This window comes from Falco peregrinus, chromosome 9 (assembly GCF_023634155.1).
Source record: "Falco peregrinus isolate bFalPer1 chromosome 9, bFalPer1.pri, whole genome shotgun sequence".
Lineage (NCBI taxonomy): Eukaryota > Metazoa > Chordata > Aves > Falconiformes > Falconidae > Falco > Falco peregrinus.
Genome location: NC_073729.1, coordinates 13,421,302 through 13,437,889, shown reverse-complemented (window position 1 = coordinate 13,437,889; position 16,588 = coordinate 13,421,302). Strand labels below are relative to the sequence as shown.

Here is a 16,588-nt window from a genome sequence, read left to right as displayed (position 1 = left end):
TCCTAAATAAAATTTTCAGAATAGTGTATATAACCAACCCTGTGTTATACCTGCTATTCCTATATATAATAATTATATTTTGAACTCAATAGCCAAACAAATAGTTCTTGTATGTCACTGGACAGGAGGCAGGGATAGAAGCTTTCAAAGTGTAAAATTATTTTTCTAATGTTACTGAGAATTTTTGTAATTAATACCCAGAATACGCTTCTAAGGTGTTTTAATTTTAGGAAACTTTCTTCCCTTATTCTTTCTTTTTAAAAAATAAATAAGACCCTGAAAAAATACTTGCCTTATTTTAAATTAAGGGTTTAGTGTTTGGGGGTTTTCTCACAGCTGCCGTTTTCATGTAAGATGTCTTTCCTAAATATTCAGTATTTCCATTTAGACGCTGGCTTTATGAATAGCAAATATAGGCCAGTAATTGAGAAGCCCTGTAGAATTTTCCTGGTTTTCAGATGTAGAGAATCACCCTTAGGTTGTTCAGAAACTATATTAGGCTGCACAAAAACCATCCAGCGTCCTTGTCAGAAAAAATCAGCTTGAGTTGCAGCTGACAGAATGCAGAGCTTGCAGTGCACCTAGTACTGTTAAAAACATCTGAATAGCTATATAAGCCTCCTGCATGCAGCAAACTTGTGTCTCCTAGGATGGCATAGGGGTTAACATTTATCCAAAAGCATGATCTAAATCGGTGTTTTCCAGAAACTTTTTTCAAGGCTTTTTCAGGGCGCAAAACGGGAGTACTTCTCATTAGAGCTTCAGTGGTTATCAGTAACCCATAAGCCTTGTTTTGCTGGCTGCTTACTGGTGCATTTAATAAAATAAAGATCACTCAGTGGTGCCGTGGGCAGCGTGCAAGGTGATAGCCATATTTGCTTACTGTAAATACAAGAGAAAATCACACACAAACCGGCTGTAGTTTTGACAAGTATTAAGATCCCTCTTTACATCTGTACTTCTGTACCAAAGTGCAATTAGTTTTCCTCGCACAAGGATTTCTGTTTATCTTATTCTGCTTGATTACTTGAGTATAATCGCACCGTTTGCTTCATTGCTCCTGGTAGTAGGCTCCAGTTTAAAAAGGGGAGGATGAGTGTGTGTAAATATACAGAATTCTGCTGTAAGACTCTAATTTATGCATCTGGATGACAGCATTTCTTAATTTTTTCCTTCCTTTACTCTTTCTTTCCACAAGGTTTGGTTCATGTACATCAGATTCCTCGGCTTAATAGCTTGATCTGTGATGTGTCAGACACGAAGGACCTTGCTTTTAAATTAAAAAGGAAGCTGTTCACCATTGAGGTAAGAGAAACAGTTTTGTTTCACTATTTAGAACCCAAAAGGTGGAGCTAATCCCATCTCTTATGTTCTGTTTTGTGAAATACATAAAATATGCATCAGATGTTGTAAATTCATTTCATTCTGGTTTTGCTGTTCAGAACGGTTTTATAAAATACTGTAATATGCCTTCTAATTAAAAATGTCTCATTTGCTGTACTAAATCGGTCTGTTATAAATAGTTTATTTTGGTTTAAAATGTACGTAGAAAGTAGGCCACAACCTTCAATAACAAAGCGTGACATGTTTCTAAGGATGTCAGGAGCATATTTAATTAAATGTTAATGACTTGCTCTTACTTGTGTTAGTGGGTGGGAAAGTAGCTACATGTTATTACCCCAGTAGAGGGATTTTAATGTATAATGCTGCCTAAAATTGTGTGTGGTATGAGGGATAAGTGTCCTTATCAGTATTCAGAAACCATTTTCTTTGCATTACTGAAATCACCTTTCGCTCTTTTATGTCATTTTAAACACAGTATCATTTACACTAATGTCCTTAAGTAAATTTCCTACTAAATTTAAACTTTTTTCTGTGACCTTTATGCAGACAGTCCTGATAGAAGACAGTAATACAAAAGATGTATTTCATTTTAATCTTGCTAAAGAGCAAATGAACATAGCACTATTAAGCAATTAGAGCTGATGTATTTATTAACCAAGTAATGCTTAGAGATGGAAGATGGCTTTCGGGGTGATGTGATAGTCATCGGTACAGTCTGGGCAAATTTTTTTTTTTAACAAAGACATAAAACAGCTAAGCATCCCTGACAAACCATTTTGTTTAATCTCTTTTCAAATGAAAAGCTCTTAAGCAGACCACTTGTCTTAACTGCTTGAAACCATAAAAAGAGAGAATTGCCACCAATAAATTAGCATATTTTTTACTCCATCACCAAATGATGGTCAATGTGGCTTGGCACTGCTTTGGTGTTTGGGACTTCACCCTTAAGTGACCACTTTGGCCCTTATTTGACCCTCTGCCCTTTTTAGCTGGCCACTTGATAAGGTAACTTAAGGGTTCTCTCTCTTCACTGCCCCCTCCCCTTCACAATTGCAAGTAGCCCTAACCTATAAATCATTGAAAGAGCCCTATCAAGTGACAAATTAAGGTGCCCTCCTCCTAATTAATGGTCATCAATGTCTTTAATTATCTAATCCTATTGAGAGTAGTTAATAGTTAATCAGGCAGCTAGTTCTTCTTGCAGGTCATCTCTGCATGAGTGCTAGAAGTTTCTCAACTAGAGGCATCCTCTTCAGAAGCCACTTAAAGGCAAATATGTGAAGGAGAGCTTTTTTCCCAAAGACATTCCTTTATAATGTTTCTCAGTTTCCAGAGAATGTGGTTAGTGAAACCAGGCATTGTGAGGTATTAAACCATTTTAACAACTGCTTTTCAGCAGTACATTAGAAACAAAAACTTTTAATAGTCTGTGTTTGATATTAAAATACAAATGTTCTTACTCTTTTCAGAAGTGCAGAGAAGCATGCACCCTCATTTCACAGCATGGTAAATTCTCATGTATTAGAGCTATGAATTAGAATATTGGGAGTGGGGGAGTGAGGGGTTTTCCTCACTATGAAACCTGACTCAGAATACAATTTTTTATGTCAACTGTATTTGGAATTCTAATTTGGAATGATAAAAAAAAAACAAACAAACAAACCACAACTTAGCAGGAGACTGTAAAACAAACTGAATTACCCTTGGAGCAGAAGTGTTGGAAACAAGGGTGTAGTGAAACTCTTGAAACAACCTGTTGCCCTAGACATGTGTAGATGACCCACTTGTATAATTTCTCCCTTTATTGCTCAGCTGCAACCCTTTTTGAATAACTTCAGCTTTTGTTACAGATATGCTTTCTGTAAGCTGAACTGACACAAACTAGCCCTTTTTGAACATATTAGATCACTGTCCTACTGTGATCTTCCTGTACACATTTCACTAATCTATAATACATATGTTTTTCTCCCTCATACTATTAGGGGAGGCAGGCTACTGCTAGGCTGACTAGAGCAATGAGGTCAATAAGAAAATGGGAGCAAGTGAAAATTGAATTAAGAAGCTATTTGAATACAGTCTTTTAAAATGGGTTTCTGCAGTTAGAATGTGATGAGTCAGCAGTCAGGTTTGGTTCTGGTGGTAAAAACATGAAGCAGCACAACAGTGTGTGTTATGAGCAACAGTGTGCTTTATACAAAGTACAGCTGAGTTTATGACTTCTTCAGTATGTAGCTTAAATGTGAAATATATTTTGTATACATTACAGTTTTTGGAAAGCTTCTGCTTAGTTATATACACAAATTAGGGTAAAAATATTGACCTTTACTTGAAATGCCACTTTAAAACCAAATTTCATAAGAAAAGTTAGAAATTGATAACCTATGATTTCTGGCAAAATTTCTCCTAAAAGGGGTTTCATCACTAAACCATTCTTTTTTTACAGTTTAAAATAAGGGCATGGGACATGGATTTTCTCATCTCTGGATTGCTCACCAGTTAAATAACTATGGTTTGGCCTTCATCAGTAAAAAACCTTAAATGTCAAAACCGTTTTATTAGATTGCAGTTTTGTGGGAGGGACTCCGCCTCTTTATAGTCTACAGAATCATTTAACTGTTTCAGTTTTCCTTCTATCTTCTTCATCAAAATAAGATTGACTGAAATATATTCTAAAGGGATATTTTTTTAATCGAAATTAAAATGTTTTTAATGAACATTTATGAGTGTTCATTTTCCATTTTTAAATCATGAGGTAGACCCTTTCCAGGAAGACTTACGTGTTTATGGTAGAAGCTGCAGAAGCTATATCAAGCTTTCCCAAATCTTCACACATTTGTTACTAGCAGTATGTTATTATATGCAATATTATCAGAGATCTCTCTTATGTGCATACCACTTTAAAGGACACAATTTTGAAGTTAGCCTGTCTAATCCTATTTCTTCCCACTTTGGAATCTTAATTAGAAGGAGATAAAAACCATCATTTGACTAAATTATTGTCTTGAATCTGTAGCAAAAGGTATAATCCGCAATTGGGCCAATTAGTGTACCCCATAGTTAGCTATGCTGAGGCAGGAAACTTGATTAGATCTGACACCAGCCTAGTTCCCACTGTTGTTTTGCCAGGTATGATGGTCAGACTTCAAAGGGCTTGAGGCATCAGCAGGGCAAGGTTTGGAGGCCAGCTTAGGTCCGGTCGTTAATCTCTCTGCTAAAACCACAGCAGCCCTCGCACAAAACAAGCTTACACGACACAATCATGCGGTATTAAAGTTTGGGTTGAGTCATGCCAATTTGCCTTTGATTTTCTGATGATTGACTAAAAGATGGCTACATGACTAGACACATACTGAAAGTTTACTGATTAGGTAAGTTCCCCAAATATTTGAAATATTTTTTGATTTCTCAGTTAAATGATATGACAACCAGTTCATCTTAATGAAACTTTTTGCAGTATTGTTCCTGAAGTACTTTTTGCTTTATTTGTAGCTCTGAATGTAACTTTTGTCAACATTTGACACATTTTTTAGGAACATTATGTTCATAGTTTTATTTGATAGAAGTTTTCTTTGTTGTTCCAAAGCTTCCTGTATCAAAGCTAAAGGAATCTGTGCCTAAATTTGATTTTTTCACTCCTCAAAATTTCTAAGGAAACATTGGTTTTCTTTGTTATTTAGGTACATTTACAATTACTTGCAAAAAGAGAATTTCCTCTTAATTATTTTCCACCTCACCATTGAGTAAAGGGCTGTTCCATGGCTGCGATTACATAAGTGTTCCTTTCTTTTGCAGTCTGATTTGTTGAAATATTGCAGTAACAGTGACATGTTTCCATTCTGAGAAAAGCCTAAGGCTGCTTTAGTATTATTCCAAATGATTGAAATTGCCATCTTGCTGACTTTCCCTTGGGCAGCTTAAGGCCTGTTTACTTTTGTATTTGTTTCACATGTTCCCTCTGAGTTTGGCTGGCAGGACATCATTACCTGGTTTGACAAGACAGTTGGAGAAGATTCATATTTGATTAACTCCCTCTGTTACTGTCTGGTCAGCATAAACCTCTGAAATTATGTATTTTAAATTAAAACTTTTGAATAATTCAAATATTTGCTAATGGAAAATTTTATGAGGGTTTGGGGGGGGGGGGTTGAGTTGTTGGGGTTTTTTTTTTTTTATTCCCTAGTTTTGCTTTCCTGCTGATGTGTTAAGTCTTCAGGTAACAGTCAATTGTTAACAGTATAAAGAATAAGCTTTTTCCTACAAGCTGTATAATACAGTTTATCTAACAAATATTTGTTATTAAATTTATTTTTTTAGATCAATGCACAAGTAAGATCCAGCTAATATGATTTCCTTTCTAATGGCTGTTATAACACCTGTGCAAACCAGAATAAAATAAAAGACAGCTAAGTGTCATATACTATATAAAGAATTGCCACACAGCAAAAATAAGTAAGTTTCCAGAGTTTAATGTATGAATTTAGGAGACAGTCTTTTCTGAGAGGTGTTTCCTAACAGGAAGAGAACAAAGTCAGAATTAGAGGAGTCCTGTGGCAGGAAAGTCGCTAGTTTCTCAGCGGCAGGCAGATACAATATGGCACTATGGAGCACTCTGCAGTGCATTTTTCCTACTGGTAATTGTCAGAGTAAAAGGTTATGTCTTTGGAAAGAAACATAATCACAAAAATGAGCAATTGAGTCTATATAGAATTAAAAATAAATGCATGATTCCTAAACAGAGTCCTTTCTTCATCTATCGATAAAGGATTATACAAAAATCAGTGCTTGCCAAAATAAGCAAGATTTAATTGCAGCTCCAGGTATTCACATGTATGTTATTTGTCCAGCACTGGTAATTGGAAGAAGACTTAAAACTCCGTTCTTTTAACATGGTGAATTTGGCAATTTAAAACAGGAAATACATCTCAGGTAGCTTCCACCTGGAATCTCTGTATTTCTACTTGTTCTTTTTATTGTTTTTCATTCTATCCCTTTTCATTGCTTGTTTTATACAGACTAAACTGTGGTAAACTTCTTATTTGCAAAGGAGAAGTGTAATTAGCCACTACTATAGATTATTTACCAAAACAGGTGGATAAGACCAAGTTACAACTGATGTCTGCAGTGCTTCGGTGTGGTATTAGCATAGCACAAGTTTGGTCTGAAGTGACTCAAGATGTTGATGTCGCTGAGTACCAAAAAACAGTGCTCCTGGAAATGTATTAAATATATAATTGTATCAAGAACAGGTATGGACATAATTGTTTAGGGTTATTCGTGAGCTATTTCTTCCGGAGGAAAAAATCAACCCTGTCACCAGTACTTATGGGATCAGCATATATTTAAAATATGCATACGTGCCATACCAGCCTCTGTATCAGTGAGAATTAAAGTGTCCACTCTACCTCTAATAGCATCACTTCTCATAGGCTTCTTCCAAGAAAATTTAAAGCAGCCTTCATTAATGACTCACTCTAATCCTGATTACATTTCACTATTTTTTATAAAGTTGAGTAATTTTTAAATAAACAAAGCCATTTGAATTTGTTAACTATTTTAGGCATTATTTTAAGAAAAAGATTCTGTGAGCTGGAGAGCTGACAAGACAAAACATTGGCTTATTAGAAATTTAAGTAAGGCAATAGTTCTCTAGCAATTGTTCAGCAAAATACAGAAATAAATTCTTGTTTGGTAAGATAAAGTTCACACAATGTAATGCCAGTATGCTACAAGATACATGTTGTAATACTGGAAGCTTAATCAATGTACCTTCGTATATAGATAAAAGCAACTCTGTATTTTGAGATTGTGCACTGGTGACATGACAAGACGTGACCCCACACTGGGGCCTTACAACCTAAGAATGGAACCTGCTTTTACCAAGGCAGAGTAACACAGTTGTGGCTGCCTGGCTGCCCAGTGCCTGGAGCATGGGTGAAACTTTACAGGTATCCCTGGTTCAAAAGTGTGACAAAAGTTTTCTGAAGTGTTACAAGAAGTGTATTTCTTTAATTTTCTAGTGTAATAAAATCTTTGGGGCCTCTTGTCACCATGTATTTGAGAAGTACTGTTGGGGCTTACAGGGAAAATTCTTCTCCTTAGCCTGCCTTGAGCAGATAGCATCATACCTGGCAAACTCTAGTCCTGGATGTTCCAGCTTAGCTCAGGGACCCAAATGCAGGGAACTCTGCATATGAAACTAAACTTTCTAACAGAGGGAGGTAAAGCATTGTAATGAAATTCAGCTGAAATTTACTCCTGTCAAACTGCTGTTGCATTGATTTTTCCTGTCCATTTTCCCTATTATGCCAATAAAGACATTACCACTGGCTTATTTAAACATTGTTCAAAAGATAGTATTATAACGCTACAACATTTACTTAGTCTAAAATCAATAATGCTACAAAAAGATTCTTCTGCAAAACTAATTCTGTCATAATTCCAAGCTCCATTTTGCATTATTTCATCTAGTAGCCAGTTCAGGTTCTCTTTACCTGGTATGGTGTACTTCACTGAATTGTTTTGTCAGATGCTGTCAAGCCAACCTACCATTGTTAAAGAAAATCAAACTAAATCATTTTGGCATGAGCCTTCCAGGAATAAGGCACAGAATATGAAGGGTTTGATGAAATCACGGATTTGATTTCAATATTGTAAAAGACTGCCTGTCAAAAATGTATTACATTCTTTCAAACAATTTTGAATAAATAAACGTGTTTAAAATTGTGACAGTACAATTTAGGTAAAGTTTTGGGAGATTATTTCTAAATTATAATAACTTGAGGTAAAACAATACTTGGAGTGCACCTATTTAAAAAGAAAAAACCCTCTGAATGCTAATGCTACCTAGAACTGAAGTCAAGTAGTAAGTTTTATGCGGAATATATGGAATTTCAGAATACTTATATCTTGTGAACATGTGGAAAAATTAAATTTGAAAATACCACCTTCTTATCATGTAATACTGAATAATGTACATTAAAACATTTCGATATTCTGAAGATGAGCACAGGAAGGTACCGTTAACTTTTAGATTGCATTTGAACATTTGTAATATTCTGAAATCTATTTCATAATTAATTTTGTTTTATGGGTTGTTTTGCATTATGCAAGTATAACATGAGGGCTCCATTCGATTTTTCAAAACTTTAACACATAATACAGTGTATCTGCAGTTCCTTGTCAGTAAACAGAACTCATATATATTTTTATTTAAACAAGTAATTATGTTGTTTAGAACTACTTATACCATAATTGCGTTGTCGCAATTGAAGAACATGCAACAAAGTCATTAATGCAATTAAAGGTCACTTGTACATATTGTAATGGACTGCTCATTCACAGGATCTGTGTTAAGGGTCAGTGCTGCTGCATGAAATGGATTGGCCTTGTTCAGTCTGTAAATAAATGGGTCAACTTATCTTGTATTTGCCAGACAAATTCCCGCTTTCATAGTATTAGAAGACAGGTAGGCTAAAGAGACCCTTCACAAAAATGTTGGTTGGTAAAGATTTAAAAAAAATCTTTATCTACAAGGATTATATTTTTCACTGAACTGGTAGCGCTTTTTAGATAAAGGTCTGTGGGTATAAGTTAGAAAGATATTGATGGTGTCTTTAAGAAGCAAAAAGCGTTAAGCATCATATTCAAAGTAGTTCTCAGCAGGAACTAAGTGCCACCACTATTAAATGCTCTTTAAAATACCACTAAGTTTTAATAAAAATATGGTATTTAATAGTTGTATAATGTTCTCACTTTACAAAGAATAACAAAACATGCCATTACACAGTGAAACAGATCTCTGAATTTTATATATCTCTATAAATGCAGGAAAATAAAAATTAAAGCTTATAGGAAGTCACATATTCTCAACCACAGGTGTACATCATACCTGAACCTTATTGAAATGCATTTAAGTTGGAGTTCAGGGCTGTCACTGAAAAGAACGAGAATAGAATGATTTTATATCTCCACATGGATGATGCGCATCCATCTTGGATCTTCTTGTCTCAGTATGGTCTGTTATACTTTTGATTATTGATCCTTGGGCAGAAGGTGATTCAAAGTGCCCTGTAAACTAGGAAACTGTAAGATAGCCCCATCTAAAACTTGGAAAGGGTTAAAATGACATTTTCTAGGAAAACAGAGCGATGTTGCCAGGTGTTTGCTATGACTAGCAACATGCTTAATGAAACAAATTCCAAAGTGTTTTATTGCAGTTTTGCAAATTCAAGATTAAGGGTTAAGATTTCCAGTCTTATGAAAATATTAGTGATTTTAGATGAACATAAATCTGTAAGGAAACCACAAGTTTATGGTTTCTTTAAATTTTTTACCTCTACAAAAGCTATTCCGTAATATTTTGCAGATCTGCTTATTTTACTGATTCACAAAGAATATTACCCTTTACTGAACTGTTAATTTTTATTGAGAGCAAACATTTTTTCTTAGTCTGAAAGACTTAGCAGAAGTGCCAAAGGAGACAGGAGAAAACAAATAGACTGCAAAGTCCTATAGGTAAAGTAAAAATGTTCTGTAACTGTTGTGCAAATACTGCTCTCTGCTTTGGCTACATTATGGGGTATTATTTGTGACTGAATTCCAGAGTACATCTTATTTTTATATTCCTGGCCAAGAGGACTGTGCAAAAAGTAGATTGTCATAAGCAAAATGGCTGAGGACTACAGTGCCTAAAGCATAAATAAACTTAGATTTTGGTCATGCCATCTTTATTGCTCTCTTTCTCACAATTGGTTTAGTTGCATGTTTTTGATTCTTTTTTAAATCTGCTTTTTCTTGGTTGTATTACATATGGTTTTCCAAGGTTTGTGTTATCACACACAATGCAATTTAAAATTTCTCATTGCACATTAAAAACTAATAGCTTTTGAAATATCAAGTGAGACTGTCTACAAGAAAAATAATACTATTTATTGCAATTAAAGGAGTATTTCTGGCCAGCTTATTAATTATAATGTAATAATTGTAGTAATATTAACTCCCTTCAGAATAATAGCCTGAAATTGAATGGAATTACCAGGTAACAGTTTAGCTCCCTCTTTCTTCATTCCTTCTTTCTGAAGAAAGTGAGCAATAATTGTATAGTGCATAACTACAGCTGTATATTCATACCCATGAAAAATAAAAAAAAGTCAGTTTGGGAGCCAACTTATACCAGCCATAGGCTGCTTGGCTTTCACGGAACAGCTGGTAGTGCTTGCTGAAAATAATTCACTTTAAAAGCCTCATTTCAGGTGTTTAAGGTTTGAGAAACCTGTGCTTTTAGCCTATGAAAATGCTATCAATGAGCTCTTCATCTTTTGTCCTGCTTCAAGTCTGTTATAGCAAAAATTACTGAAGATTTTCCTCTGTTCATAAAACTCGTACGTTTGAAAAACAATTACCAAACAGACTTACCTTTCTCTCCTATTAAACCACTAATCTTTGGGCATTATGTCTGCTTTAGTCATGTTTAAAAGTAAAAGCAGATACAAATAAAAAAGTTTATCACTTCTGAGCAGGAGAACGTGAGCATTGCTGCGCAAGAGAAATTAGTTTCACCTTGCATCCAAAACGGTCCTTGCTATTCTTAATCTGTTTGCTTCATATTTAAAGTTTTTAGTAATCTTTACTAAGGAGCTGCACATTCACGTGTTCTGAAAAAGATAGGCTTTGTGTGACCTGCATACGAGTGTTCGAGGTGAACAGCTTGGCCAGGGTAGCTGTCTTGAGGGGACTTCTGAAGTCTCCATGATATACCCAGAATATCTGCTGGGGGTTTGAATAGAACCTTAATGGTGTATTTGTAAGCAAAACATTTCACGTGTTTGGATAATGGCTATAAGTGACCTGCCTTGTCAGCGAGTGGTTGGCTTCAGACTCTCCAGCTGGAGAAGTGAAGAACTGTGCAGTTGGCAGATAGGTTTGGGCTCTGTGAGTGGCAGAAAGATTTTTAGATTTACGAAATGGTTACATTCTACTGTTCTTAGTCAAGTATAGTTTTCTGACCTGCACCCTTACTTGCTTTTATTTGTGAGCCAGTTAGATTAACAAGAGGAAAAGTTTTACCTTGTGTGCTGAGTCTCACTGGTATTCCTTGCTTTTCCAGGCTTCTGTGTGCAATCTGAAATTTGAGTGGTTACCAGCATATTGGCCCAAAGTATAGCAGAATATGATGATTTAATATGATATTCAAAACTTCTTACTTTAAATCTCATGTATCACATTAAGTGGAAAAGAGTAAACTAAGGAAGACCTTGTTCTGTTGTTTGGTTTGTTGGGTTTTTTGGCTTAAAGATGTAGGTGTCCTGGATTGGTAGTGCTCTCTTGCAGATTGGAGTAAGACCCAAGTACAGTATGGTGTAGCTCCACTCTTGGGAATGACCAAGGAAAGTGTGTTCATAGATATAGCCACGGCTTGTACCCATCCTGATATACAATATGTGTGATGTATAGAATAAACACATCCATCAGCCATTTTAGCTGCCCTATATTACTAACTGAGCAGCATTTTATTTTCAGCTCTTTATTATGTGGTGTTATCCATTGGTTGCATCTCTTCTGTCATGGATCTATTAGGGATTTAGTAACATGTTGCTTAATCAATAAACACTGTACTCTCTTAAGTCAGTTATGTCTCAGGTCTGCAATCTAAAGCTCCTGAGGCAACACCAGATACTTCTTAATCAGTACTTCTCACCTTCTGGTATAAGGCTTTGTGATTCTGGGCGGATTACAGGTTTCCTCTGCTGCCTCAAATCCCCTTTTACAAACCTTTAGCTACCAGAGAGTAGTGTGATGGGAGTTATATGAGCTTTTGCTGCTATAATGTAGGGGAAAATGTTTCTTCTAGGATCAGTGTTTATTAAGAGATATGAGCTTAACTTGTACTTATTAATTCTCGTAATTCTTGTTGCTGTTAAAATAAGGAATTAATAAGAAGGAAATCTAATGTTTGTATTTAGATCTGCTCTTCAATGGTAGCATAGCCATGGGCTGTTTGTGCTTGGTCTACATCATCTAGACTAAAAATAGCCTTCCTGTCATTTTATTGGCAGAGTTTTAGTTATTCCTTTAATTCTGTTTAAAAATGGATAGAAAGACAGCATAAATATTGAATGTGTGCAGATATTCCAGTAAGTAACTAAAAGGAGATTCCAGATGCTTTGAAGACCTGTATAGTTAAATAGAATTCACATTTTGCTTAAGTAAAGAGGCATTTTGTGAATTATGATCATCTTTAAATGTAGCAGGGTGTGTGTGGGGCGGGTATTTGTATCATTAAAGTAGCCACTTTTAAATAAATAGGAATTAACACATATTTGCTTTATTTTATTAGTATCCTGTTTAGGTATTGTTCTTTTAAGGTTTCAATTACATTTGTGATAAGAAATTATCCATAAGGTATTTAATTTCTCATCAGTTAAATAAAAACCTACATTATTTCTAATTTTTCTTTTAATAAAGTGAGGTTTTGCAGAGTAAGATGAGAAACCACTACTGCTTGCTAAAATCTTGAGCAAGCAATAGTCTGAAAATTTCTGGTTTGTTATGGTTTGTTTTTTGAAAACCTTTGAAAACAGCAAAGGAGGACCTGGCTTGTTCTTGTTCTGTCCTAAGAAAACACGGGCTACTTTTGGAACTTGCAGGACCACAGTTATAGTATGGAAAAGACACAGTTTTGAGGTGTACTTACGTCTGTGTTGGTTTTCTTCTGATCTGAAAAGGGCATTCTGGCTTTGAAAAAGCCATGAGAATTAGATTCAGGTTACTGAAACGCCCTTAAACCTACAAAGGAAAATTTTTGCTGTGTTCGTAGAGTAAGGCTCTAAGGTGGAAAGGTTATACACTGAAAGGATTTTTCAGTGGATTACTTACCTCCCTATATAAGAAGCACTTTTTCCTTGTGTAGTCTGAACTAAAAATTATATGCTTACCATGGTCTCTTCTACTTTTGCTTCTGCTGTCCTGTTCATCCACACCCTGGTGTGTATTTGCATCCTTTAGGACAATGTTATTCTGCATATACAGTGTAGGAGTTGCCTGTGCTCATACAAATAGAAGTATCTGGAATACTTTCTTGCAGAATGTATTTGCGTTTCATTATTTTTTGTTTCTCGGGTTTGTTTTAAAATTATATTGTTACTTTACAAATTGATCAAAAAAATCAGCATTTTTTGAAGGTGCAGTAAGAGAAGACATATTTGAAAGTAAGTTATGTTAGCTGCCTCTTTTATGGAAGGTTGTTGGTGTTGTTACCAATGAGATTATGAAAAGAGAAGCAATCACCGTTGCATTTTTACGTTAGAATGTCCAAAGTAAAGTGAATAGTTGCACTCCATCTGTTGCAAGTGCATAGCTTTGACATAGGGGGGTATCAGTTTTCAGAACCCTTAATCAAAACAGAATATTTACTGGTGAAAATTAGGCATAACTACAGTATTGTTATATGTACAATCTAGATATCTTGTAAATATATATAAAAATAAAGCAGAATTTATACAAAGCAAGGAATAGTCTGTTACAGATCATTTTTATTGAGAGGAATATCACCGTTTATATGAAGTGTTTAGTTAATGAATATGCAAACTTTTTAATGAGGGTTTTTAAGCTTTTTTTTTTTTTTCAAAAAAAAAAAAAAGGAAGTATGGTTCTGTACACAGTTACACTCCTGGAAGATTTACTGTTCTCAGCATAATAAAAATATTGTAAAATTACTTCCTATCTTGAATAATCAAACCAGCTATTCTTGTTTCAAGTTTCATCTAATATATTGTTCTGTATGGTTGTATGATAAACACATTATTCCTTGAACAGGAATTAAGAGTAAAGCTGCCAGGAAGGGGTTTTGTTGTCAGAGTAGTTCCCGCCTCATGTTTTGTAAGAGATTTCATGGTCCCATTGTAAAGAGTGGATGATTTAAAACGTGTTCCCAAGATAAACTTTCCCATTGTCATTAATGAGGATGGATAATACTGAGTGACAAGTGCATTAGGAATGACACAGAAAGAGCTGTTAGATTTGTCAGAGCATATCACTTCAGGCAATGAAACTTGAGGACATTCTCTTTTAGCAATTTTTTGCTATTTATTAGAGAACCAAGGATTGTGATTGCTCACACAGGTGGATTTTACTGTTTTGTTCATTAAATGTTTAGGTACTTTTGGAAAGGTAAAGGTGATAAAAATGACAATTGTACTCCACTGTGAGGGATGCTAGTGATTGCTTCACTTACAAATAGTTCAGCAAAACTAATATACTTTGTATTTGTTTTAAAAATATTTATTTGGTGGATAATTTTTAATTTGCAATGTTTTTACTGAACACAAATGCTTAAAGTTATATAATAAGAAGCTCTCTGAACTGTCATAGTGAAGCTTCTGGGATAAAGAAGTTTAAAATTAGGACACTATACATGTAATTTACATTGACTTAAAAAATTGTATTTCTCCATAGAGAAAGACTTTTTAAATATTTATCTCTGAGTAATTAATAATGTATGACTTTTTCTGGTGTTTAAAATCTTTCCAAACTACAACATGCCTATCAATTTCCATTTTGAACATGCAATTGGTCACTTTTTCGCCTTGATTCATCTTGCCTGGCTGCCAACCAAATTTTGCCTGTGTGTACCTTCTTGACACTAATAATGACTGAGTTTCTGTTCGTTTGCGTGCAAGATTTCCCAAGCGGCAGTTTGGGGCTGGGATAAACTATCTATCATGATTGCGTACAACTAATCTGCCTCAACCAAACCACCCAATGATTGAAATTGCATTTGACAATTCACCTCTCCTTGGCGTGCCTGAGGTGAACATAGCTACAGACCATCCCTGGAAGGGCATAGCAACTCCTCCATATGTTGGGGAGGATCCTTTTATTTTTGTCAAGAGACTTTTAGCAAAGCATGTATAGGCAGAGGTTTTTTTTTTTTCTTAGACTTCCTTGCTTTCAGATGCATGGCTGCTGCTTTCTCCTAACCAAAGTATTTTGGTTTTGTGAAGCATTTCCTGATTGTAAATTCATTACAATTGTTAAACTTTTTCTCTGAGATAAGCCAGCATAATACTGGATGTATAGCAGATAAAAAATTCAAGAGGTATTTAAAATGTCATGTATTGTTTATTAGAATGTTATGCTATTAATAGACCAGTAGTGCTAGTCAAACATCAGACAAGATGCCTGTTACTGTGTTGACCTTTACCAAAGCTTACACCTGCTTGGAGCGTCTTGATAATACAGAACCTAAGAAAGAATGACAAAGCAAAATCTGCTTCTGTCATATACGAAATCTTTCAATTTTTTTCCAAAATGTAGATTTATTTATATTATGTATACTTACTGGTTCAAAAAAGCAGTCTGTGCAAATACGATCTGACAAAACAGAACCTTTATTTCTGGGTAAGATTACTCAATCATCAGAGTAAAAAGCTTACTAGGACTGCTAGTTGCTAAGTATTGTCCTTTTTGTATGAAGTCCCTTTTATCATAATAGTTTAAGTAATAACCTCTGTCATCAGGAGTGCTACTTTTCATTAGTGATGTGTATGGTTAGCTTCATCAGGTGTAATTAATTTGTTCAAATACTAAGTTTCTGAATAGCTAGGGTAATAAAATTCTATTGCTAGGGAGATAATTTATTTGTAGTTTCCTGCTATAGTTCCAATATATTGAGTTAAAAGATACACTGTTTTGATATATGGGTCCTTCAAACTCAAGATATTCTATAATTCTGTTGTAATCAGATTCAGCAGATTAAATTCAAGATAAATTAATTATATTTTTTAAATGCTTAAAAGCTGAATGTATTACATGTATCCATTTTAGTTGTGGGTAGAAAGCTAAGTAATATGGGTATCATGCTTTCTGTAGCATTCTCAACCAACAAGTCCAGAAGAATCAGGACCTTTTTGCGTATAAAAATCATTAGTCTTAGTAACCAGCTGCTCTGAAGGCAGGGGAGAGTAACAGCCACACAGGCATGCTCAGTTCACTTGTTACAGTAGCAATGTACTAAACCTACCCGTAATTTATGTCCTGCTTTCCATATTTATTCATTTCTTTGTTATAATTAATTTTGTTCTCAATCTTTTTTCTTTGAGTATATCTCTGTGGCATTGTGCAGTGCCCTCTGTAGATCTCTAAACCAGCTGTCATGGATACAAAAAGCAATATTGCCATGTTAGACCTGGTAGCCCAAACAGAGCACCCGCTTAACCACAGATGTTTGCATCGTATTGCCTCGTGT

General features: G+C 35.0%; 1 protein-coding gene across 1 annotated transcript in view; it reads left to right on the top strand.

Annotated features, from left to right (window-relative positions):
• Nucleotides 1-16,588, top strand: part of ELP4 (elongator acetyltransferase complex subunit 4) — a 149,916-nt gene that overhangs the window by 67,878 nt on the left and 65,450 nt on the right. The window contains exon 9 of the mRNA XM_055814759.1: nucleotides 1,199-1,305. Within this exon, the coding sequence (XP_055670734.1) occupies nucleotides 1,199-1,305 (107 nt within the window). The remainder of the gene's footprint in view (nucleotides 1-1,198; nucleotides 1,306-16,588) is intronic.